Source organism: Parasteatoda tepidariorum, chromosome 4, assembly GCF_982258835.1.
Source record: "Parasteatoda tepidariorum strain Cologne lab strain chromosome 4, Ptep-v5.0, whole genome shotgun sequence".
Classification (NCBI taxonomy): Eukaryota; Metazoa; Arthropoda; class Arachnida; order Araneae; family Theridiidae; genus Parasteatoda; species Parasteatoda tepidariorum.
The window spans coordinates 120,378,657-120,404,209 of NC_141758.1; the positions used below are offsets into that span (position 1 = coordinate 120,378,657).

Here is a 25,553-nt window from a genome sequence, read left to right on the forward strand (position 1 = left end):
ATGCAGGATCAGAATGGGTTGGGCTACAGAGTTGATAACTGTTGCTTTTTAGCTAGGTGATAAAATAAGAAATGATAAATTAACAAATAATTTAGAATTCCAATGCTAAATTACAAAAATTAACTGTGATTGTTAGAAGTTGTTGTCCTATTATAAAATCTAGGGTGGCTGTTAAGACTTGAATGACGCATTAGTTTTTCCATGATCCATTCATATCTGTTTTTTGCAGGTGGTGAACCCATGGATATTGAAGGAGGCAAAGAAAAAACAAATGACATGCCCCTCATAAAGCACAAAGATGTTGAATACCTTGGAATGTTTGAATACAAGACTCAGGATGAGCCAACCATCATTAAAAATTTAATTTATGGTATAGAACTCCACTTTCATACATATATTTTTCTTTTCAGCCACCTAAATCAACTGATGTGTCAGATTCATATCTCCACTGGTGTTTTGAGAATATTTTCCTTTTATGTTTACAATACAAAGTCCGGTTTCCCAGAAGGGTTCAAAATCAAAATAATTTCCTTTATTTAAAAAAAAATCACTTTTTGTGTACTTGCCATTTAGTCATTTCTGGTGATTTATCATTCTGATGATGGGTCATTTCTGGTGATGCGGGTTCCATTAAAAAAATGCAGCTCTACTCAAATAATTATGGCATTTTTTCAAAACACTTTATGGATAGGGAAATGAAAGGATCATCAGTTAAAATAAAGGGAGAGGGGAAACATTCCCCTGATTATGTATTATTTAACAGTGTGCATTTTTTAAAAGCCCTCAAAGGTGCTTTTTTCATTGGGTGTTTTTAAAAAGTGCTTAATTTTCCCTTTTATAAATTGAGATCTTTCGTTTACCATGTTAATTTTCGCTACGAATTATGCAAAAAGACATTGTTCACATTGTTTTATTCAACGTTTTCACAATTAATTTAACCCCAACCTATTTCCTTGGCGCATCGTCAGTCTGTAGTGTATGAAAACGCCATTCGATTTACATAATTCAAAAATTTTAACAATTGTCAAAAACAATGCCAAAAGGTTTTGTTTTTTTTGACCTGACGATTAATACCAGATTAAACCGTCAATTGTCAAAAACTTTCCAACCCTACCTAATTATGATATTTTTTTAAAGTGCTTAAAAATATTATTTGAGTGCTTGAAAAGTGCTTAAAAGGTGCTTATTTTTTGTTTAATAATTTGGCTACTCACCCTGTTTAAGGAGTAGAGAAAAAGATTTACTTTTAATCCTGGGTGATTGGTTGGCACACAATAGTAATGAAGCGAGTCAATTCTGCAGCCCATGGATAATGGCTTGCGGACCATCCAATAGAAATAAAGGCACAGGTGACCTTTCTGAGGCAATATTTACAAAACTATGTAAAAACTGATATCATGACGGCATTATGGAAAGTGGCAAAGGAAGAAATTGCTGGGAATGCCTTAACTATGTTTTTTTGGTGATGAGAACTGTTTTCAATTCCACGGAAGTGTCAACTTTTAAGTGAAATTTTTTTTTTTTTATGAATTGCATATTTTAATTTTAAAAATATGTTCAAAAATAGCCAAAGTCTACATATTGCCGTTTCATTTTTGATAATTTTTAATTTTTTGAATCTGGCAGCATTCTTAAGTAATCACATGGTTGACAAGTGAATTGTTCACATTTGTGCTCAAATTGTTTTCTTGAAAAATACTTATAAAATAAAAGAAATGTATCTTTCTTTTGCAATATTTTGATAAAAATATGCATATAGAACAAAATGTAAACATTTTAAGTTTAATATATAAAATAAAAGTAACTTCTTTTACGTCATTCCGTCACATGTCTTAATAATGCATAAATTTCCTGAGAACGAAGATAAAATGTGACATTGGCAAGTTAGATATAAAACCTCTTCAAAGACAACCTAATTTTCAAACTGTTGAAATTTTTACTAAATCTTACATAAATATTAATTCTGTTTATCTGTTACATTCTGTTTATCTGTTACATTCTGTTTATCATTTACATATTAATAAAACATTTTTTTAATGAAGGCTTTCTTCTACTTAACTTTTTGTCATTCCGTCACGGTCGTTCCGTCACAGCAAATAGATGTTAATAACTGCTAGCCAACCTGAAGTTAATTTTCCAAATTCACATTTTACATTGCTTACACATTATACTAAAAGTATAAAATAGTTCAGAAAAATAATAGCTGCAAAATTCGCAGAAACTACCAGTTCTAAGCGGCATGCCAAAAGCTTGGTTGCCAAAATGTCCTTCCGTCACGCAAATAAAAAGTTCGTAAAATTAAAAGTAAAAAAGATAGAAAATCCTGTTTGTTTTTTTTTAGTTTATGAAGCGCATTATGCCAATAATAATGATATGCATGAGGGAAAAAAAATTTATTTGAAATTAGATACATAGAAACTTCAATTAATTGTTATTTTGCAAGTCAAAATGTCATTCCGTCACATATGGAATTGCCCACTTACCTTAAGACAAAGAAATTAGGGAAAGAATGCTTGGAATAACATCAACTCTAATTTTTGGTAATAATGAGGAGAACCATATTCAGACCAAGCTATAAAGAGAAAGAGATATTATGGCCGATTTCAGGATTGCCACAGGCGACTAAAATGCACCTATTTTCAGCATGAGGCGAATATAGCAACTTTTTTTCCTTGATAAGGCTAAAAAGACAACTATTTTCAGGAAAAGGAAACTTTTCTGTACTCCTAGCAATGTTTTTTTAGCATAAATTGAGTTGAAAACCCGCAGCCCGCGAAATCTTCTGAAATCTGAATTTCTTTTCTTTAAAAAAAAATTTTAAAATAAAAGTAATAAAATTTAAAAAAATTAAATAAATAATTAAAACATTAAAAATTAAACAAATTTTAGATTGCAAATTTGAGTCATCACTTTTTAATGTGTTCAATTTGCACAGATTCTGTCGTAAGTCTATTTCGTTTCTCGATCGCCTTTGCAACGGTTTTTGCTATGAAATTCTGCATGATTTTGAAAAACCCAATTTTTAATATGATATTGCGATGCATGAATTTTGAATTTGAGTAATCACTTTTCATAATATATATATATTTGCTAAATCAATTGATAAAAGGGAGAATTTCTTAGAAAAAGTGTGTTTTTTTAAATAAAAAAGTATTTTTTGAATGAATTCTGGCAATTAAAACTATTTAATTTTCTGAAAATATACAAAAAAATTTTATATAAAAATTTAGTGCTAAAACACTAATGTTTACATAAAAAGTATCATTGCCACCAAATTGACTAAATGGATCATGGTATATGACAATTAAGTCATTTAATAAAATTTTTGCTGAATTTTTGTTCTTATTTAGACAACTATTTTCATAGTTTTCGGTAACTAGTTTCATGCAATAGGCTACTAAAAATAACTATTTTACTCATTTTTTTTCCTGTGACAACCATGCGATTTATTGTGTTACTTACTCTGAGTGAAATAAAACGAATGTCTTTTAGAAACAGAAAGACTTCATTTCTGATCTCTATAGCATCATGGAAAAGTTGTAAAAACAAGCTTTCTTTTTTCAAAAAATATTCATACAGGCTATTTATTTTTATAAAGAATTTCTATCTACTTTAACTTCTTGATCCTTCATTTACTATTCAATGAATTCAATGTCTGCTTATAGTCAATATTATTTTTTGTTTTATTCAAATGATTGAATAAGCAGTTTTTTTTCTGGTTTATGTAGATTATTGTTACGTTTATTTTTAAGCTTTCTTTTATTTTCATCTCCATGCTTTTCTTACTAATGAGCTGTGATTTACTGAGATTGATTATTTACGTGGTGTGTTATTGATTTATACTCTGGATTGACCTTTCCTTAATGCGTCATGGATACATCTATTTTATTGTTTTATACTTTTCTTTATTTGGGTAAATGATCATTGTTATATAATGTATAATGGTTTTTGATTTTTTTCCTCACTGGCAAAATTAATTATGTTTTTCGTTACAATAATTTAACAAGTATTTCAGATTACTTTTTAAATGGTTAAACACAGTATAACACTTACTTTAATATTGAATTAAAAAATGAGCCACATTTTAACCATTTTAGTATTCCAATTAAAAAAAATTATTTTTACTTCCAAAATTTTTTTTTACTATTTTTCTTATAATTTCCCTTCTACTGATGTACTTATAATTTCCCTTCCACTGATGTAGAATTAAAAAATGAGCCACATTTTAACCATTTTAGTATTCCAATTAAAAAAAAAAATTTTTTTACTTCCAAAATTTGTTTTTACTATTTTTCTTATAATTTCCCTTCCACTGATGTACGTGCGCAAAACGTATTCCTCTTGTAAATTGTGACGAATAACCAAATCATCTTTGATGATCGGTTCAGAGAGAGAAAACCTCTCAATTTTAAGGTCATTATAGGTGGAGAAAGAGATGTAATACATCTTAAAAACAGGTTCTCTGTGTCTCCTGGTGATGTATAAATGTTAGGCTTACTTTATGCATATTTGTTTGTAAACAATCACTGATGTCTGTTTTTGCAACTGTTTAGTCTTTGTTTACAATATCAAGACAAATTGAAGCATTTATGTTGATCCAATAAATGGATTTATCTATACTTAATTCTACCTTGCTTAATTTAATAGAAATTACTTTTGATTGTGTAACAACTATTTAAATGAGACAATTCTGTGTAATACACTGAAACCCTCATTATAGTGAACTCCCAGATAGAGTGAACGAAATGTTCGCTCCCGTCTATACACATATAATATTTTTTTTTTGTGTGTGCATAGAGTGAACCAAAAGAAGAGAGGAAATTGCTTATTATCAACTTTTTTTCTCTCTTTGACTGATTTATTTTCTTCATTGTTTGGATAATTTTGAAATTTCTACATAAAATGCATATATTGATTTTTAAAACTATCTATTGAATGGAATGTTTGCTTCTTCAATCTCAGTTTCCCATCCCTAAATGTTTTGTACGCAATATGAAAAGTCATAAAAAATAAAAGTAAACACATTTTTTGTAACTACATATTGTTTTTTCAATCATTTTTGTACTTTTTTCTGTGAGTCATTTATTTAAATAATGTGTCATAAAAGGGAGCAGTTCGGGGAAAAATGAGTTAAAATTGTTTGCAGTACAGATATAGTGAACTCTCTGTTACAGTGAACCGAAATTTCAATCCCTTGAAAGTTCGCTATAGCGGGGTTTGACTGTATTAACTTTTCTTTTATATAAATGCATGTTAAAAGTTTATAAATGCTAATGTTATATTGCAGATATGAAGCCAAAAATCGCTGCAACTTTAGTACCGGGTTTGCCAGCTTACATATTATTTATGTGTATTCGACATACAGATTACATGAACGATGACGAAAAAGTTAGGAGTCTACTAAATAACACAGTACATGGAATAAAAAGAGTTATCAAGGTACTGAAATCTTTTTTTTTAACAAGTCAAGGTGGTGAGTTCACTAATCAAAAAAGAATTCTCTTTTAATAGTTATCTCTTAATGGTGTATACAAACAAAACATTTCTTTTTTCAAAATAGAAGAATCAAATTAATCTTTACTTAACTAACAGAGTCTATGAAGGATTTTTTCTAAGTAACTCCTTTGTACCCGCTATCAAACTATGTGGGTTATTTTGAAATAGAGATCTGCATGCCATTGAAAAATAATCAATCGAATAATAAATAGCAATTTCTAAACTTCTTTCATAAAATCTGATGCGATTTATTTTTGTTCAAGTGAGCATTTGTATGATTTTGTTTCAGGCTAAATTAAATTACTATAAATTAATTTTATGTTTTCTTCTAACAAAATTTAAACTGTTAGCTTTTTGCATTATTTTTAATATATATATATATATATGTATATATATATATATATATATATATATATATATATATATATATATATATATATATATATATATATATATATATATATATATATATATATATATATTAATCATAAAAAAGAAATTAACAACTAAAAAATATGTTAACTCTTCATCAACCCATGATTATAGCCTCAAAAATTAGTGCTTTCTGATATTGTATTAATGTTATTATCATTCTGATATTGTATAATACATAATTCTGATATTGTGTTAATATATCTTTAGAAGCATATATAAGAATATGATTATAATATATATACATTAGTGGAAGATTTGTCTTTGAGACTAACTAGTTTGGAGACCCTCAATCTAGTTTATTACAGTCTTATATTTTCATTTCATTTTAGCAGGCTTCACAGTTTTCCTATTTTTCTTACATTTTTGAAGAAAAAAATGCTATTAAGTGTCTGTCTTATGTGTGTTCTACATTTGAAAAAAAATAGCATTTTGACTTGTATTTTTCTCAATATAAAGCTTAAGTTTCGTCATTTTTTTTAGGACTTCCTTGAAATGCTCCACAACAAAAAAATTCAAACTGAAAAATAAAAAAAAAGATTAAAAAACGTAACTGATTTATTGGAGAAAAAACTCCCTTCTTTTAAGTGAGGATTTTTCACCGCTATTTTTCTTCATGATTTCTATGGTTCCAAAAGCAAGGCAGTATTTCCTCGTACAGATTAGTTATGTTTACGCATGTTTATTTTTTTGCTGTTCTTATTGTGTTTCTATTTTCATGTGTAGTTGAATGATTATGGAGTCGTTTTCAATCTATATTTGTCGGCGCTCGTTTCGTTTTCAAAACATTTATTGATACCAACAAAATTTAGTCAGGATTAATTAAATCAAAAGAATTTTTTTGGAAATGAACTACACATGTTCTCACAGTGAAAGTGAGTTTCATGGGTCATTTCTGCGAGAGAGAAAATGCTGCAATTTCTAATGGTAGAAAAATTCTACTGTTGTGGTACACAAATTGAATAAAATACATAGAAAATGCAAAAGAAGATGCTTTGGATTCATCACAGTCAAAATTAAAGAATTCTTTAACATTAAGTGGCGGCATCCGTGTTTCATTGGATCCAACAAATTCCAATTCTTACCCAGTTTTATATTTAAACCAAGAGGGATACAACTATTAAATTTGTTCATTTGATGGAATTAGTGAACTATTTCAAGCCATGTTCCCTAACAGGACTGAAGTTTCGTATGAAATGTCTTATGGAATGGTATCCTATTTTCTGACAAAAATGATATAAGTAGGGAACTTTTTTGCACTTCAATGTATGAGAAAGCTTTAAATAAATATAATTAAAAACAATTAGATATTAACCTAACATTTTGCAGAAATGTTATTGTTCGAACTGAAATTTAACATCATGCAGCAGAGGAGATAATTAAAAACTGTATTTGTTTAAATAATCTCTTGTTATTTAAATTATTAATGTTAGGTTCTGATGGATGAAACATAGATCAATTAACCCAACAATCAAGCATGCAGGCCACAAGAAACAAAGCAACATACCTAGGTGGAGGCTGAGACTGGACTAATATTTTATGATAGATAAGAGATTGTATTTATGACAGCACTTCTACCATCTATATCAGCATTTGTGCTGCCAACTATGTACAACATGTTAAACTAACTAAAAAACATACCAGATTGAGCACCCATGTTCTACACATTGTGCTTTTAGTGAAGGATTTAAAATGGAAGGTTTTTTCTACCATAGTTGAAATATCGTCCAGGAGGTATCTTTCTAGAGAAGAAGGCTTATGAAATCCATTTGTTAAACCAAAGATATGGAACAAAATATTTTCCATACAATCATTCGTTTCAGTCAGCAAAAGAACTCAAGTACTGCTTTTTAATTTATCTGCTAGAAAGGGAATAGAATAGATTTATTCCTGCTTTGTTGGTTGAATCTTTTTTACAGACTGAAAAAACTCATGTTTGTATGAGCAATTGCAGAATATTTGTTTTGCTTCATAAATATGGATGACTACACAAATAAGTACTCTTTTGAAAAGTATTATTGAAAAAGGAAATACGCTGTCAACAGAGCTTGTTGAATTTGAAAAGTGTTTCTAATATTTGAACATAAAGTCAATCTCTATTTCATTCTGAATCCCAATGTCATTCATATGACAAGCGGTATTAAATTATAATCCTAATATTCTTGTTAAGATATAGTAAATTTTAAGTCATCTATGACCACTTTAATTATCAATTAATTATTTTAAGTATTTTTAGACAAAATTTTGCAATTTTTGGTCATTAAAGGCAAGAAAAGATACCAATTTAGAGACATAAGGCTCTATTATATTTGACAACTACCACTAACACATTCAAGATGCTTCAACACACCCTGAATAACTTATTATCTAATGATCGAGTTTTCACATACTGGGATTCAATTTAAATGGTTCTCGAACATAACTTTAAATATGCCACGTAGGTAGAGCAAACTATATTTTAAGCTTCAAAATGAGACACAAAAATGCATGTTTGCTTACAAAATATGTAAGTTACAAATCGTTTGTACTTGTCCCCTTTTACATGGTGGACGCTAGAGGATGGGGGCTTAGACAGACCACCCATTAGGATCTGCAGAGGGGGAGATAAGAAGTGATAGATTTATGAGAAATTAGAATACCTTATCTTAACAATTTGTTCTTGTGTAATCTAACATTTCTTTCAATTTGTTTTTGTGGGATATCTATTTCATTGAGGAAAGCCTTATGTGGGGGAGAAAAAAAGTAAATTGTCAATATTAATAAGTTCTACTAAATCATGCACAAATCTGGAATACTTACAATTAATACATTTACATTAATTTCTAATTAGTTTTTAGTTATAAGTATTTATTGCCCTGTGACTTTATGTCTTAGGTTAAGCAAAACGCAGAAGTTTCCCAGCTTGCAGCTACCACCTATATTTTGTGGGGTAGAAGAAATCCGTTGAACATAGGTTCAGTGAAAGTACGTTTTGTAGCTTAAAATATCATCTGCACTCATTTACTACCATATTTGAGGTCGACCCCTCGGATCATAAAGATTTGAGTCTTAGTACTTGAAAATTTGATCAAAAGTTATTCAGGGCATTTTGTTTATTTTTTTATGCACTGTTGATCGTATGTGACATTGTTAAAGTAACATTTTTTGAAAGAAAATTTTATTTATTAGGAAAGTAACTAAATTTATAAATGTTTAAATATTTTTGTTTGCTTCTTACTTTTTTCTGGAAATGACAAATAAATATGTATTTATCTTTAATATTTGGTGCAATTAAGTTTCTTCTTATCGTCAAAACAGTTGACGTTTGATTTTTTTCTCTTTCTTTTAGAAACGGCACGAAGAATTAGATTATTCGATCGTGTGGCTTGCCAACACCTGTCGGCTTTTGCACAACCTCAAACAGTACAGTGGAGATAAAGTAAGTTTTTTGTTTTGTTTTGATCACATAAAATCTGGTACATTATGACTTTTGATAACTAATCAAAAAACTATTCTGGTAGGATCTTACTCTAAATGGTCTGCTCCTTCCCCAGTTTCTCTTGATAAGCATTCCCCCAACAGGTATGGTGGGTAAAGCTCCCCACTTTTGTAACCAATCGCATGTTTTTGACAAGATAGTCTGCATCGATCTCACTGGTACCGACGGATCTGAAACCGAGAAGGCTTCGAGCCACCATCGAGAATCAAACTTCATGATGACAGTACAGCTCCTTTAGCCACTGAGAATGAAAAGGCTTTTAAAACAATGTTCTTAAAATTTTTGAAGTTATATTTATAATAAGTGTTTAAAACCTCTGTCTTATTTAATTTATTATCTTTTTTTTCATTCTCTTTCGGTGTAGCATATTTTCAAATCAGGGATCAGTCTTCATTGAAAATTTCCACACGTTTCAATGTCAGTAGTTTATCTCAACGTTACCAATAAACTTCTTTACAAAAAAAAGATGGGTGCCAAAAATGTTGACAGAATAATAAAAACAAAGGGAGTAAAGAGCTATTCGCAAGGAGTTATTCAGTGATGAAACGTGTATTGTTTACTGCACTCCAGAGAATCAATCCATTCAAACTCCACCGAAAATTGTAAAGAAGACTTTCAGCATAGAAAGGTGTTCTTCTGTTAGACAATGACAACAGATTATGAGAGGTACATTATTAAATCTATAAATGCTCGGCCTCAGGCTGCGGAAAAAGCAGAGACACAACTTTCTCTTTCGGAAGTACGTTGGTGGGTCATTCACCGTACGGTCCTGATTTAGCACTATTTCAAAAACTTGAGGAATTTCTTAGTGGAAAATGCTTGAGAAATGATGACATGTTGAAAGAAATGTTTCAGCGATCAGACGGCAGATTTCTTTGATGGCTGGGGTGACGACTCGTGTCGGTGCTAACGATGACTATATTGAAAAGACAATAAATGTTTTTATTTTAATGGGTGATACAATTTATGTATATAAATGAAGTTTCTCTTACTCTATTGCAGAAGGTTTTTACTTAACTGACCCTCGCAGCCTGTTATATGTTGATTGAATGATACTACACATTAATAATGTTGTTACATACTTTGATTGTAGTATTTTAATTATGTTGTTACACTTTTTGAAAACAACAAATCTTTTATTTTATTAAAGAATTTTATTTTTAATGATGTAATAAAGACCTTTGCTTCAATGAATAGTTCAGTAATGTATGTCTTGTTTCACATAACTGACTCCCATGATTTGAAAAATCAACATCTTTAAATGTGTACAAAAAGTCACCCCTTTCCCCCATAATCTCACTTCTAAACAAATAAATTCGGCTCTTTCAAGAAAATGGTCAGATTCTAATTTTAAACTTTTAATCATTAGAATTAAATGAATTACTACATTTCATAAATCAATATAAATTTTAATTTTTTTCAAAATTAATTCAAGCTCTGGAAATTATAGAATCTGTTAAGTGTTTGAAACTTTAAAGTATTTAAAATTTTAGAAAAGTAATTTACTAAAAACAATTGTAACAACTATACAATATACATTAATTTTAAAAATGAATCATTACTAAAATTTACTTATGAATTAAGAAATGTTATGAAATATCTTTTCCCAACAGGCCTTCCAAATGGAAAATACGCCAAAGCAAAATGAGCAGTGCCTGAGGAATTTCGATCTCTCCGAATACAGGCAGGTGCTGAGTGATGTTGCTGTCTGGATCTATCAAGCTGTCATCAAACTTATGGAAGAAAGAGTTCAGCCTTTAATTGGTATATTTGCAATTGTTTTAGCTAAAATTCTTTTATGAAAATGACTATCTTTCAAAACTTATCAATAATACTCCTTGATTTGAGGTGGACAGTATCTCAAACTTTCATTTTGAAAATTGCAACTTTGTATAAAAAAAAATTGTGTAATAATATTTTTATGCAGTACAAAGTTCCGAACGACTTCTTTTTTCCAGACACTTTTTAACAATCAAAATAAGCAAAACTCTTTTCCCCATTCCCCCCGAACAAAATGATATGGTATTAAAAAAGGGCTATTTTATAAACCAAGAAAGGAGCAACACAAACCAGGAAGATTCACTTCACTGTGGAATCGAGAAATGATTACTAACTGAAATTGCGGTATGTTATAATGGCATATTAAAATATCAACATTTTAAAAACCGAGTGAAAATCTGTAATAAAAGCTGTGAAAGTATCCACCTGGAGTCATACATTGTTGATATTAACTATCCTTTATTTGTTATTTTTTATTGAATAAGATGTATTTTCATACTGGTTTGCCTTAAATACCTATTATGTAGAAAAATCTATTTTCTGGACTTGTAGTCTTGACGATTACGAATATAAGATTTTTCACTGAAATAAAAAATACTTTATGTAGTTTCAAAATGATGCATCGCTACGAAATGATCATGTCAATGAAATAAATACTTTTAGTTGATTCACTGGGGGAAATTTCTTCATGACACATTTTGCCTGTTTGGGAGAGATAATTCCAAATTGCAGTCCTAACCCTTTTTTAATTAAGAGTATACATAAAAGTTGATTAAGAGAAAAACTGATGAGAGGTTATTCCTAAAATGTTGACAAAATAATTCCTGTAGAAGCGGAAGAAAGTGAGCGTCATAACTTTTAATATTGCGGTCGATAACTGCAAAATACAATTCCTGAAGACCCACTGACACAGGACACAATAGCCGCGGTCACTCAGCTCTTATAATATAAGATAACTATAAAGAAAGCTCTTTCCCACAGTCGTTTTTGTTCCATGAAATTCTGTCTATTTATAATATGAAATATCTGTTTCATACAAAAACGCAGTAATATTGCCACCAAACTGATAAATATTTTTTCTTCCCATTAGCAACAAGGAGCGGAAGTTCCTTGTTTCAACATTAAAGAAAATATTTAATAAACCTTTTAAATTTAAGCACAAACTTTCTCTATTTAGATAAGCTTTACCATAGACGAAACTTCTTAATTCTTGTCATGCCATCCATCACCTAAATTCACAGTTGTGTTTCTTTCTACATTTTGTTGTACAATGAATGAAATTTTTATTTTAATGTTTGGATCAAGAGTTGGGGCAAACTAACCCACATTTGCTTTTCATAAAGAGGAATACCGCCTGTCCTCCCTCATCGGGCGGGGAATACTCTAACCCTTGATCCGACACGGCCTGCTAAAACTATTATCGACGCTAGGGATGCTTAACTAATTTTCGTCACAGAAAATTTTTATACTTACGAGACAACAGACAACCCACAGTACCGAAATGTATCCGAATCGAAGGTTTCGGTGGATGTTTCATACGTTTAAAACTTTATTTTAAAAAAAACTATGGGTGCAAAGTTTTACTAAAATATGTTTGCATTAAATAAGAGAGCCAGATTGCAAATTCGTTCTAAACAAACTACGAAATCATTTCTGAGGGTTGGTGTGCGCCAGATCTTATAGATTTTTGTAGGACCGTTCACTTTAACAGAAGCCAAGATGAAAGAATTTATTTCAATCACTACAAGAAGTGTACCACATGAAAATGAACAAATTCAAGGACATCAGTTTTAACAAAACTCTTTCTTGAAAATCCAAATCAATGAATCAAACATGAGTGATCAATAGCGGTCAAATATGCACCATTTCAACTTCTAACAAAATTAAAATGGACATCAAAATCAAAGAATCACTACAGAGTAAGAAACAAATGAAAGTTGATGCCAAATCAAATAAGTTCCATGAACAAAGTAAGCAATAGACTGCAAAAAGAAACAAAGTGGTAGACATGGTAGCTATAAAAAAAATTCCATTTGATGTAGGACTGGTGTTTGGCCCCTTATAAAAATTGTGAAAAGGGACAAGCAAGAATACAGGTAGACTTCCACATCTGCAGATGGACAATTCCAAAAAACTTTTTATTCAGAAACTAATGAATTAATATTTTTTCTTAATGAAATTTAAAAAAAATTCCTTTACTTTCAGTTGTTTTGTCTTTTTTGAACGTACACTTTACAGTTAGGTCAGGGACCAACCAGATCAAGATGAGCGAGTGTTATAGGCTTAACACCCCAGGGACAGCAGCGCCATCTGCCCCGGAGATATAACACACATCCTCACAACTAGTCTGGTTTAAAAACCTGTTGTTGTAAGGATCCTGCTATAATGCCTAATTAAATAGCCTTAACATTAATTGTGCATTTCTTCAACAACCCCTTAGGCACTAATTCCTCTCAATACACACACATATATATATGGTTCACACCAGCAATGAAACTTTAGTGGTCCAATAGGAGCACCTAGGTATTCCTTTAGTAGGCCAAAAAATTAATATGATCGACGAACTTAAGAAAAGTCAAACTTTATAATTACGTAGTTCATGTTATGGTATTCATCAAAAATTACTAATTTCCTTCTATAACACCCTAAAACTAATTTTGTTCATTAGCCCATAATGATTGAAGATTAATAGCTATTAAAATTAAGTGTAAAAAGAACTAAAGTAATTTTACTAAATAAATTTAGCATAAAAATTAAAATGCTGAGACCAAAGAGATAAAAGAAGAAAACAGCAAAAGTAAGAACTAACAAATTACTAAATATTAATTATCTGAAATTAATAAAATTTTAAATAAAGTCAATTCTAAAGGAGCAAAAAATATTATTTTATGGATGGAAAATCTTACTGCCAGTAAATGAATGCAAAACACAGCACGACATGTAAATTTGAAATTTAAACATTTAGGTTTCAAAATTTTTGTACCAGACATTTTCTGTTATTCCATTTGAATTCCATTCAAATGGAACAAATTTAAATACAAAATAGTGCAACAAATTTATTTAAATGCATTGAATTCAATGCAAAAAAAAAACTACTCTTTTTTACTATATTATAAATTCCAAACTTATTTCAAGACGACAAATTTGTCGCCCTAGTGTGTGATTTTGGCAACAATTGTCACCCAGGTGTGAACTCTGTATATGTATATATTGTAAGATAAAATTAGAGACCTTCTTAACAGTTTTTAAATGACCTTTTCAGTGCCTGCAATACTTGAACACGAAGCTATCCGTGGCATGTTTGGTAACAAACCATCAGGTATGAGAGGCAGATCATCTAGCGTTGCAAGAGAGATTGAGTCACCCGTGGACCCTCAAGCAGCACTTGACACTCTTTTACGAGAGGTAGACACATTAGTCTTTTACATGTTTTCGTTATCTCAGATGGTGGGAGCATAACTCAGATCTGGACGACATTTTCGACTCAATTTACATTTCTGTCTAATGACAGAAATTAATATATATTATTGCAAAAGTTTTTTAATAAATACCAATTTATATCATTCATGATGTTAACTGAGCCATTATAACTCCAAAAATAATGTCTAGATATTTATCAATAAAAATAAGAGTTTAAAACCAGACATTTACTCGATGTATCCGAAATAAATCGTAGCAATACATGAGTAATAATTTACTGTGTGAAAGAGTTTTACAACTTTTTTAAATGCAAGGCCACATATCCTAGGACTTAACAATGTTGACTGCAATTTGCGTTAATTTTTATATGAACATCATTGTTCCAGAACCTTTTTTTATCAGCCAACTTAATAATATGTAATTTTATGAAATTAAATACTTCTAATTATACAAAATGTGTTCCAGAAAAAAAAATAACATTTTGTGATGATGCATTTGCAGGCCATAGACCCTTATCCTACTTAATAATCTGACAGTGATATTAAAGAAAAAAATACATTACATTTCATTATAAATCCATGTGGTTTTCTGTCTTCAATGACTCTTGTCAATTTAACCATAAATTCTCTCAGTTTTGTCAATCACTCAATTTTTTAACACTAATTTTCTACATGATTTTTCCCCTCCAACCTCTAATTTCGGCATGTTATTTAAAACTCTGATGTTTTTAATATGACATTATTTCAACACTCAAATTTTAAATTGCATTTTTAAATAATAACATTAGATATGATTTCATTATAAATTTACCTGGTTTTATTGGTAATTTTATTAGGCATTATTGTGACTTTTTATATTTGTTGATTTTTAACAATACAAGCTTGAGAATAAAATTGTTAATTAAGAAATTTTTTAATTTTCAGATGGGTGTATTCTTTAAAGTACTCAGCATTCACGGAGTAGATCCTGAACTTATATGTCAAGTGTATAAACAAGTATGTCTCTTTATTTGTGATATGAAAAAATTATACGAATATATTTATTTTTGTATTTATTCATTTTATTTATCAATTCATAGCTTTTCTACTTTATCTGTGCTGGTGCTCTGAATAATTTACTTCTAAGAAAAGATATGTGCCATTGGTCTAAAGGCATGCAAATTAGGTATGTATCATCCATTCCATTTTGTGAGAGATTTCAGTCTTCATCTCTGAAATTGAACCAAAAATGTTTCTGATCATGTGGATAACGAAAAAAAAACTAAACAAAATTATAAACTTGCCAAAAAATGGATGGTGAAAGAAATTAATAATTTACCATGCAAACATTTTCTACCTTTTCTTTCCATTAGTTACCCTCATTTATCGAGCCCTCTGTTGCAACATATTTGAATTGATACTATGTATACTTGACTGATCATTTAAATAAGATGAGATTCAAATTTCAATAGATTTAACTATAAATAAATTAGTTGAAGAAAATTAAAATGCTTACATACCCAAATTTCACTTTTTATTCCAATTATGAATTTTTTGGAAAATAATTTACAATCGAGGTTTGTTTTCGTTTTTGGGAGTTTTCAAAAAGAGCCTTTTCGAGTCCATCGAGGCTTCAAAAAGCTCCTTCACTTCCAGAATGAAATTGAAAATAATCACACAGAGTTTCTAGTGCCTCTAAAGCGGCTGTGTGAGTTGGGGAACTTTTGTGGTATCTTCTTCATCATTCTCGTCTATTTCTTCATCCTTGTTGCCACCATTTATTTCAGCTGCAATTTCTCCAATATCTATCTCGCAATTGAGCTGTAATTAAATGCTCATCTACCTCAACGAATTCGTTGAAAGTACAAGTACCCATTTCACCAGACACAGTATTCCAATCCTCTTCACTAATGTCGTTTTCATTTTCTGGCTCTTCACATTCAGATTCTTCTGGAAGCAGTAATCTCGCTTTTTTAAAGCCATGATGAGCACAACATGTATATTGCATCAAGGACAGTGATTTGCTTTGGCTCGTCTTTTGCCTGAAGTTTTTTTTCCATGACAGCCAAAAGAATACGAGTTAAAGTTTTTCTATTATGCACTTTTACACAACGGATGATGTTTAGATCCAAGGGTTGAATTTTGCTAGAGCAATTTGCAGGAAAGAAAACAATTTTCGTGTTATTGAAATTCGATAAGTCTTGTGGATAAGCAGGGAATTGATCTATGAATAAGAGAACTTTCCGTTTTTCTTTTTCCATTTTTATGTCAAATTTATGAAAGAAATCCAAAAAAAATGTGTGATGTCATCCACGCCGTTTTATTGCTACTATAGTGGCATGGCAATAAAAGCAATTTTTTAATTTCAGCTTTCAATTGATATTATATATTGTATTTAAGGAAAATTTAGTTACATTAAATTGTACATTTACTGCATTACACCAAGTTACATTATATTACTGCATCATGTTAATTGTACTTTAAAATAATTGTCTCATTTTTTTTTTTTTTTTTTTTTAAACTCACTGTACACACTTTTCAGTGCTTAACACACAAATTTGTTTTTCAACATTCAGTCATAGTAATTATTGTAAAACCAATCGTACTAATCGTTCCACGTGTTGTGTGTATGTTGGTCATAGTTCAGGAGCAAGACTGATTTTTTTTTCACTATCTCAGATTTACGGGAAGCTCGAAATATCGAGACTCTACTAGGATTAAAATCAGAAACTCTACTGAGTTACTGATTTTTTCTATTGCATAATGCATATCTCCGTACAAATTTTCTTAATTTTTTCTCAATAATTACTCTGTCTCATTTTATTAATAAAAAAAAATTAAATTTAGAAATAGAATTTTTGGGCATTATTATTGAAAGTGTGTTGAGGAAAAAAATTACCTTCTTTTAATAATTTTTTTACAAAAGAATCTTGTCTCTTTTATCCAATTTTTTACAAAAACAAGTTTGGTTTTAAATGAATTCAAACAAAAGTTATTTTCTTAAATTTTTATTTCCCCCATTAAAAAAGCTAGTTTTTAAATAATGAATGGCGAAAAAATCAGATACTATATAAATCAAACCTCATATCAATTAAATAACCAAATCATATTGACTAAATAATTGTATTAATTTTTAATAATTAATTCAGTAATGATAGGAAATGGAAACTGATGGAATAAAGTTTTTAAAAAAAAGTTTACATTGTGTTAAACAAAATCCAATGTTTCAACGAAATGTAATGAAAACTTTTGAGGAATAAAAATTTTAACGAATGATTTTTATTTCTCCTGAACCACTCAGTTGATTTGATTAGAATCAAATTTTCTATGTTACCTAGTTACTATATGTAATACAAAAAATAATTAATGTACAGTATATAATACAGTATTCATTTTCAAAATTCACACTCAATATTTCTTTCAGGCAATAATATAAAATTTCACTTGTTATTTATTCAAATAATTTTAGATTTATTATCTAGTTTCATTGCCAAGGACAATTACACATTATATTACTCAATAAACCATCTTGTTATTTCCAGGTTTTAAAAATTAAATTCAGTTATTAAATTATTTAATTTTAACAAAGAAAAAGAAAAGGAAGTAAATGTGCCCTTAAATAATGATATTATGATGGTTAGTGGCCTAACAGCCCTGGGTGGGGGCAGCCGCTTTCGCTGAAATTTAGGTAAGGGGGCTTTGCCCCTTTCTGAAAATTTGACATCTGCGAAAATATAAACTGAATTAAAATTAGTAATTTTAGATGATAAAAATAATTTGTTTATTTCAACTATGAAGCTATATTTCAGATAGAAAACTTTATATTCCTCTGAAATATAAGTAAAAATTCAAATAACGTGCTTTCCTCTTCTGATATATAGGCGTTCGTGAGAAATAATAAAGTAAAGTAAAATTGATAATTTTAGGAAGAAAAACAAATTCAAAAAATATATCAAGCGGTTTTGCTTTGAATAACAATATTTTAAAATGTATTATTACATTGTTATATGCTTTTTGGCCTATATTTTCTTTTACCATCAAAATTTAATTATATATTCAAAGTTAATTCTAATACATTGTAAACATAATTGCACATTCAGTCCATTCAAATGTACGCTTGAATAATAATACTAAACTAACTATAACACTATAAATACTAAAGTATACTTAGTATTTATAGCACACTATAAATACTAAACTAAGCCTAAAACAAAGTGTGTATGAAATGGAAAAAAAACTATTTTCTGTTATTTATGATCAAATGTTTATCTTTAAAATGTATATCTCAGCATTCGCAAATTTAAAGGAGTAAAATTATAACATTAATTCATTGATAAATCATTTTTTAACTAATTTGATGGTGTGAAATTACAGCTGTCATAACCACCTGTGCTAATTTATGCAACTATTACAGATATAAATTTGATAATGACAAATAATAATTATAATATTAAAATAATAAAACGAATAAAGTTCATGAATGCTTGCCTCCCCCCCCCCCCAGTCTAACAAAAGTGGCACTTCATTGTTGATCATCTCTCTCCAAAACTCATCAATTGTTTTCCCACAAAACTATACCGGACACACTTCAAACATTTTAAGTTCTGCTGAGGAATAAAAATCCTAGATAAAAAATAAATGCTTATTATAAATTTATATTTGATTAAAAAGCAAAAATGATTCGTTAAATTAGCTTCTTTGCATACTCGTCACTATTCAAACATATAGCAGCTGAATTTTTTAAAAATAAACTGCAATAAGTGAAATCCGAGACCAAAAATTCTTTTTTATGTGTTTTTGTGCTCTTCTGGTAAATTATTTAATTAAAATGATGAGAGCACTAATGAATGACTCTGTCATAATTATATAATTGTCATAAAGATATTGTTTTCAGGTACAACCTGAGCCACTTGGAACAGTGGTTTAGGGATCAACATATGCAAGACTGTGGAGTTATTGAGACTCTCCAACCCATTGTGCAAGCGTCTCAACTACTTCAAGCTCGCAAGACAGACGAAGATATTCAAAGCGTCTGTGACATGTGTGATAAGCTTACTACTTCCCAAGTAAGTCTCATAATTCTTTTTTCAAGAAATATTTTGGTTGTAAGAACTGGGTATCCGTGCACCTCCAAAGTTATGGATTGAACAAAATTTGCCTTGATTTTAACTTTTTTTTTTTTTTTTTTTAAAAAAAATGCAGGTAGTTTGAATTTGAATCCAAACAACTCAGAATTTTGAGCTCAGAGTATATACAGGGTATCTGCCCACTATTTTTTTTTAATCATGAAAACTCATGGATTTGGGTTGCCAAAAATTCTAATTTTTAAAATGGAATTCACCCCCCCCCCCCCAATTTCATGGTGTTCCGAATATCTAAATTTGTAACAAAAACCCCATTCACTGTCATATTTTATTTAAATATAAAATGTTTTTATCCTGTTCTTTAAAAATTATGGTGTTCTTTCAAAATATGAAAGAAAGAGCATAATTTCTATAGTGAATTATCTTTTAAACTTCTGTGATTTCAGAATTGTTTTTATTTCTTTATTTTATCAATTTAAAATTCTATCTGAAGCAAGCCAGACATTGGCGAATTTTTTTATATTCCGAAATAAGAACAGAAAAATTACTAGTACTTCTTTCCTTTCTCATGACCAAGAAAATTGTCTTTCTTGGAGATCGTCTTTCTTGGAAAATTGTCTTTAGAGTATTATTCTGCAAAACAAAAGAAGAAGAAAATTATTTGGTTCTGTATTTTTTCAACTATTTTATTGCTTCAACTCTTTCTTCCCTCTGTTTTTTTAAGTGGAAAATCATTAAATATGCAGATGCAGAGTATAACAGTTTTGGTTATACTTATCATTTCAATTAATGTTATTATAATACTTTTTTTAAATTTATTGTTGTGTTTTTGTTTGAGGAAATAGTAACTTCGTGGAGTCGTGAAAAATTCTTGGAATTAGTCATGGATTTGAAAATCTAAAATGTAGCAGACATCCTGTAAGAAGTGGAATAGAAAAAATTGGCTAAGCTAGAAGTTCATCTCTAAAAGAAAATTATTTAAATAATGATCAAAAATATCGATGGGCTCATCAGGGAGTGTAGGGACCTGTATTTTTCTGCTAGACAGAACACTCTTTCGGAACTTTTAAAACATGGGTCAAAAAAGGAGTAAATAAAGAATAAATAAATATGTAAACTAGAAAAAATCCTCTGTCTCTATTGAAGTCATTCCCCGGAATGACAGTTCTGAAGAAAGTTTAAATTCATTATGAATCTTGAGTGTGTTTTTAATAAACACTGCTCAACTATTCTGGCAATCAAACAGGCTTTCATGTTTTCACCTCCTCAGTAGTGAGTTATAGACCTTAGATAACGTTAGTATAATATCCTTATTTATATAGTATTAATTTGAGACTTTAAATATACATATTTTTTTTAATATATATATATGTCAGGAATTTACAAATAAATATTAAGTATACCAAATACATTTGGTTATGGGAAAATTTTCGAATTTATATACAGTCTAACTTCATTAACGTCAACTCAAAGGGGGAAAAAAACATTATGTTAAAAGTAATTCATGTTCAGAAATTTTTCTTTCTATATAAAAATTGGCCAAAACACAGATATTCTCTATATTTGTTTGCATTTTCTAAACATAAATTTCTTGTTGTACAAATATGTAAATTAAACACTGCAATACCTATTTTCATAATAAATACAGCTAATTACTTTAAAAAATAAAACTATAAAAACTTATATAACTTAACTAAAATGAGAGAAAATTTTTAATTTAAATATGTAAGCTAATAACTGCTCTACATATGCTCTTAATTTATACAACTAATTACTTTAAAAAATAAAATATAGCTGTAAAGATTATTAACTTATAAAGAAAAAAATATTATAAGACAAAATTCTAAAATTAAACTGATTTATTGCTCTGATATATTTAACTGATATCCTTTGCAGGCATTCCCATTAAGTCTATTCATATTAGGGTGTTACTTGTAAATACTTTAATTTTAAAAAGTTGTTGACTTCGAAATTTGATTTTTTGAAAACTATTCTACTGATTGCAGTGAAATTTTATTTTTTCTAATGTATGCATACCATGGAACAATGCAAATACAGGCGAACCTGTTTATCTCGAATCTCACGGGAAAGGCCGAAAATTCGAGATAAAAAGGTTTTGAAATGTACAAGTACTTTAAAAAAATTAAATTTAATTAAGAAATTCTATTAAAAGTGCTTTAATAGGTTTTAGTAGAAAAATATAGACATTTCTTGAAATTAATTATACCACATACATCTATTTACATAAGTTTTTTAACATACGTTTAACACTGAAAATAATTTTTCCACGATTTTTGACGTACAACCTTCCTTGTTTCGGTTATTCTTTTGAGGTTAGAAAGATCGCAAATTCCTCATAGCCAACATTTTCCTGGGATTCAAGAATAGTTTATAAGAATTCTACATCTTTTTCTACTTCTTTTGCATTCACTTTTGATTCATCAATATTCCTTTCTTCAGCTTCTTCATCTTATATTTCTTTGACATTATCTATGATTTCCGCATCTGCTAATGTTCCGCATGTTGCCAGGTAGTTGTCCACTTGTAAAAATCTTCAAAATTAACGTCAACATTAAATCCAGATTTTATTGCATTCCATTTTGGCAAATCTGCCACTGCATTTTCAGCGTTAGCATTTTCTTCTTCTTTACTGATGCCTTCAACCTCTTATTCATCATCTTCACAGCTATTCTTAAAACCAGCTTTTTAAAACCATTTTGGATAGTTTTTTTGAGACGCATTTCTCCAGGCAGAACTGTAATTCTGATAGCATCTAACTTTTTTCATCAATAGCATCTACAAATTTATGTACCAACTGTTTTCTGTAGTTCACTTTAAAACTCCTAATTATCCTTTGATCCATTGGTTGCAATTTTGAGGTGAAAATGAATTTCTATTCTTAGCTTTCTTATTTATGTTGAAAAGCTAACTCCTGATGGTCACTACTCATTAACCCCTTTCTTACTGCCAGAATCATTGTCTTCCTTTCTAGTTAAAGAAGTGCAGGGATAGTGATTGAAATTCCAAGAAACACCCCCAACCTGTTCATGCGTACTTCCTGTGGATTCACGAAATTCATCTCTGTCTACGAGTTCCATATAAAGAAAGTTTTGACATTTCTGCTCTATTATTAGAAATTCGAGAAATGGAGGTTTTGAAAAAAAATCGATTTAAACATGTAAGATACATTGATTTTAGGCAGTAAATGTAAGGAATTTTAGAAATTTTGAGATAAAGAGGTTTTCGAGATAAGGAAGTTCAAGATAAGCAGGTTCAACTGTATTTCTGTACTTCAAAATTAAAAATTTTAACGACCTATATTAAATAAAATAATAAAAAATTTATTATTAGTTATTATTTGAATGAAATGAACTTTGATAACAAATTTTATTATCGTACGCAAAATATTTTTGATTTGCTGTAAAAGTTTTAATATATCGTGAATTACACTGGACATGAAATTAGCATTTAAGGGTTTTGACTGCTGTCCTGTGTCCTGCCTGTTTCAGATTGCTGCTATCTCCTTATATTTTAAGACTGAAAGAAGGTTTTAAGATTAGGTCCTCAAGACATGTTGGATCAATAATTATAAATGTTAAATAATTTCAGATTATCAAGATCCTCAATTTGTACACTCCAGCTGATGAATACGAGACCCGTGTACCTGTGTCCTTTATTCGCAAGATACAGGCTTGCCTTCAAAAGCGGGATGAAGAGAGGCTAGCTGCTGGTCAGTCTCCAGCCATGGGACCAAGCACTCTTCTTATGGATACCAAATATGCCTATCCTATACGATTTCCCTTCAATCCTTCCAACATTCAACTGGAGGATATCGTCATTCCAGAACTACTAGACCTACACCACCTCTTGAAGAAAGTCTAAAGCTTTTATTTTGTTATTCACTACAGTTCAAAGATTAGTTTAATGAGTAACAAAAAATTTTTGAATAGTTCAATAATTTATTACATTTTAAGAATTAAATAAAACATTCCCTCTCTCTCTTTTTTTTTTTTTTTTTTTTTTTAAGGCATTTAAAATTTATTTGTAGTTTAAAAAATTCAACCTATTTTCTGAAATTATATAAAAAATAATTGGAAATTCTAATTTTTTAAAAAAAGCTAAAAATTTGATTAAATGCTTTGCAAGTAATTATTTTTGTTTTATATTATATATTTATATTACATAAATTCTTAAATTAAAAAGAAATCATTAAAAATTATAAGTGAATGAAATCATGAGTAAAATAATTCAAGCTTACTTTAATGATTAACACAGAATTTTAATAATTTTGATAGTCTAATAATTCGCACATAATTTATTACATTTTAAGAATTAAATAAATTAAAGTTGAACATTCTCTCTCTCTTTATTTTAATGTATTTTAAATTATCCATTATTTAATAAATTCAATGTGTTTATGATATATTCACTTGATATAAAGCAGTTTCCAGATTGGATTAAATACTTTTGCTAGTGAAAATTGCTTATTTAATATTATGAATTGAATAAATTCTCAAGTTAAAAATGAAAAGTTTAAAGAATGATACAGTGTCTCAATTTTGTAGCTCATTTTATCTATTTTTTTTTTTTTTTTTTTAATAATAATAAATGTTAACACTTAACAACAATAGTCGACTAATGCTTGGTGGATGTTGTAGAATTATTTATTTCAAGCTGTGATTAATTTTTGTTTGTGCTCTACTTATAAAAATAGTTGCTTTATCCGGCAAAGGAAAAAGACTTGCTTTATAAAAACTTAAAAGTGAAAATTATTGTAGAATTTTATACACGAATGACAAAGTGTCTAGTGGCTTAGCTAAGAGGGCCCAGCCTTAAAAATGTGACAAATTCATGTTAAAATAATTAAAGAGTAAAATGCCTATCTGATGTTATATTTTGTTAAGGTAGGTTGTCTGAGAAAAAATATTATGCAAAAATGGAAATTCTTAATTCAAAACATTAAATGTTTCCCTTTTAAGACCTAAACAATATTGTAGTTGTGTGAAAAAAAAAACTGGATTTATACCTTAGCTACCCCTCTCTTCAAGTCATGTTTCAGTAACTTGTTCTATTTCCTTATTTGTGCCAAAATGTTTAGTTTGTACTTAATGAAAAGTTTAATTTTTAGATTGTTGTTTTACTCTAAATGCATTTAAAACTAAAAATTTTTAAATTGAAAACCATATATCTAAAAGGATTTAAAAATCTGAATTTAAGGAAGCAATTTAAGTTCCATCCTTATTCTGTTTCCAACTATCTTTTGCAGTTGTTTAAAAATCTGAATAATTTATAAATGTTTATTTATAATAAAATATTTGCTTTTTAGTATTATAGTGTAAACTATTATTTCAAAAAGGCTAAAACATGTGATCAAATTTCTAGCATTATTCTTTAAAAAAGAAAAGATTTTTCTTCAATGAAATGAGTTGGGAAATTTTTATTTTTAGAGTTAAACTATATATGTAGATTGTATATCTATGAAATTATAAATAAGTACTGAGCAAAATGTTAGAAGAATGTAAAGAAAAGTGTATAGTTACATTCATTATAATTATTTCCTATCTAAAACTAATGTCATTCTTCTTTTTTATGTGAAGTTTCTTTCAAAATAGATAATAATGGAGACTTTTCCATCCCTTCATTTCTTATTTTGCACTATCAGTGACTGGCTTTAAAAATGGTGCATGAATGTATGAAGTACTTTTGTAGAAAAATTAAAATTGGAGGAGAGTACTGTCAGGTTGGTTCAGTCGAATCTTTTGTGTCTAAACTATCGTTCTGTGCCATAAATTGCAAGCAAGATTAATCTGCTTCTAAGTCTATTATTATAGCCATTGTTTTATTAATTTTATATTGCCATATTCCGATATGAATATTTTATTTTTC

The 25,553-nt window shown here is 29.0% G+C and overlaps 1 protein-coding gene across 4 annotated transcripts in view; it reads left to right on the forward strand.

The window, feature by feature from the left end:
* Positions 1 to 23,685, forward strand: part of didum (dilute class unconventional myosin) — a 130,564-nt gene extending 106,879 nt beyond the window's left edge. For all 4 annotated transcript variants that reach the window (XM_043053814.3, XM_043053816.3, XM_043053815.3 and 1 more), the window contains 9 exons: positions 230 to 370; positions 5,288 to 5,439; positions 9,257 to 9,346; positions 11,020 to 11,170; positions 14,448 to 14,590; positions 15,529 to 15,600; positions 15,684 to 15,769; positions 19,478 to 19,649; positions 23,277 to 23,685. In XM_043053814.3, the coding sequence (XP_042909748.1) occupies positions 230 to 370; positions 5,288 to 5,439; positions 9,257 to 9,346; positions 11,020 to 11,170; positions 14,448 to 14,590; positions 15,529 to 15,600; positions 15,684 to 15,769; positions 19,478 to 19,649; positions 23,277 to 23,549 (1,280 nt within the window). In that variant the 3' untranslated portion in view covers positions 23,550 to 23,685. The remainder of the gene's footprint in view (positions 1 to 229; positions 371 to 5,287; positions 5,440 to 9,256; positions 9,347 to 11,019; positions 11,171 to 14,447; positions 14,591 to 15,528; positions 15,601 to 15,683; positions 15,770 to 19,477; positions 19,650 to 23,276) is intronic.
* Positions 23,686 to 25,553: the final 1,868 nt, after the last annotated feature.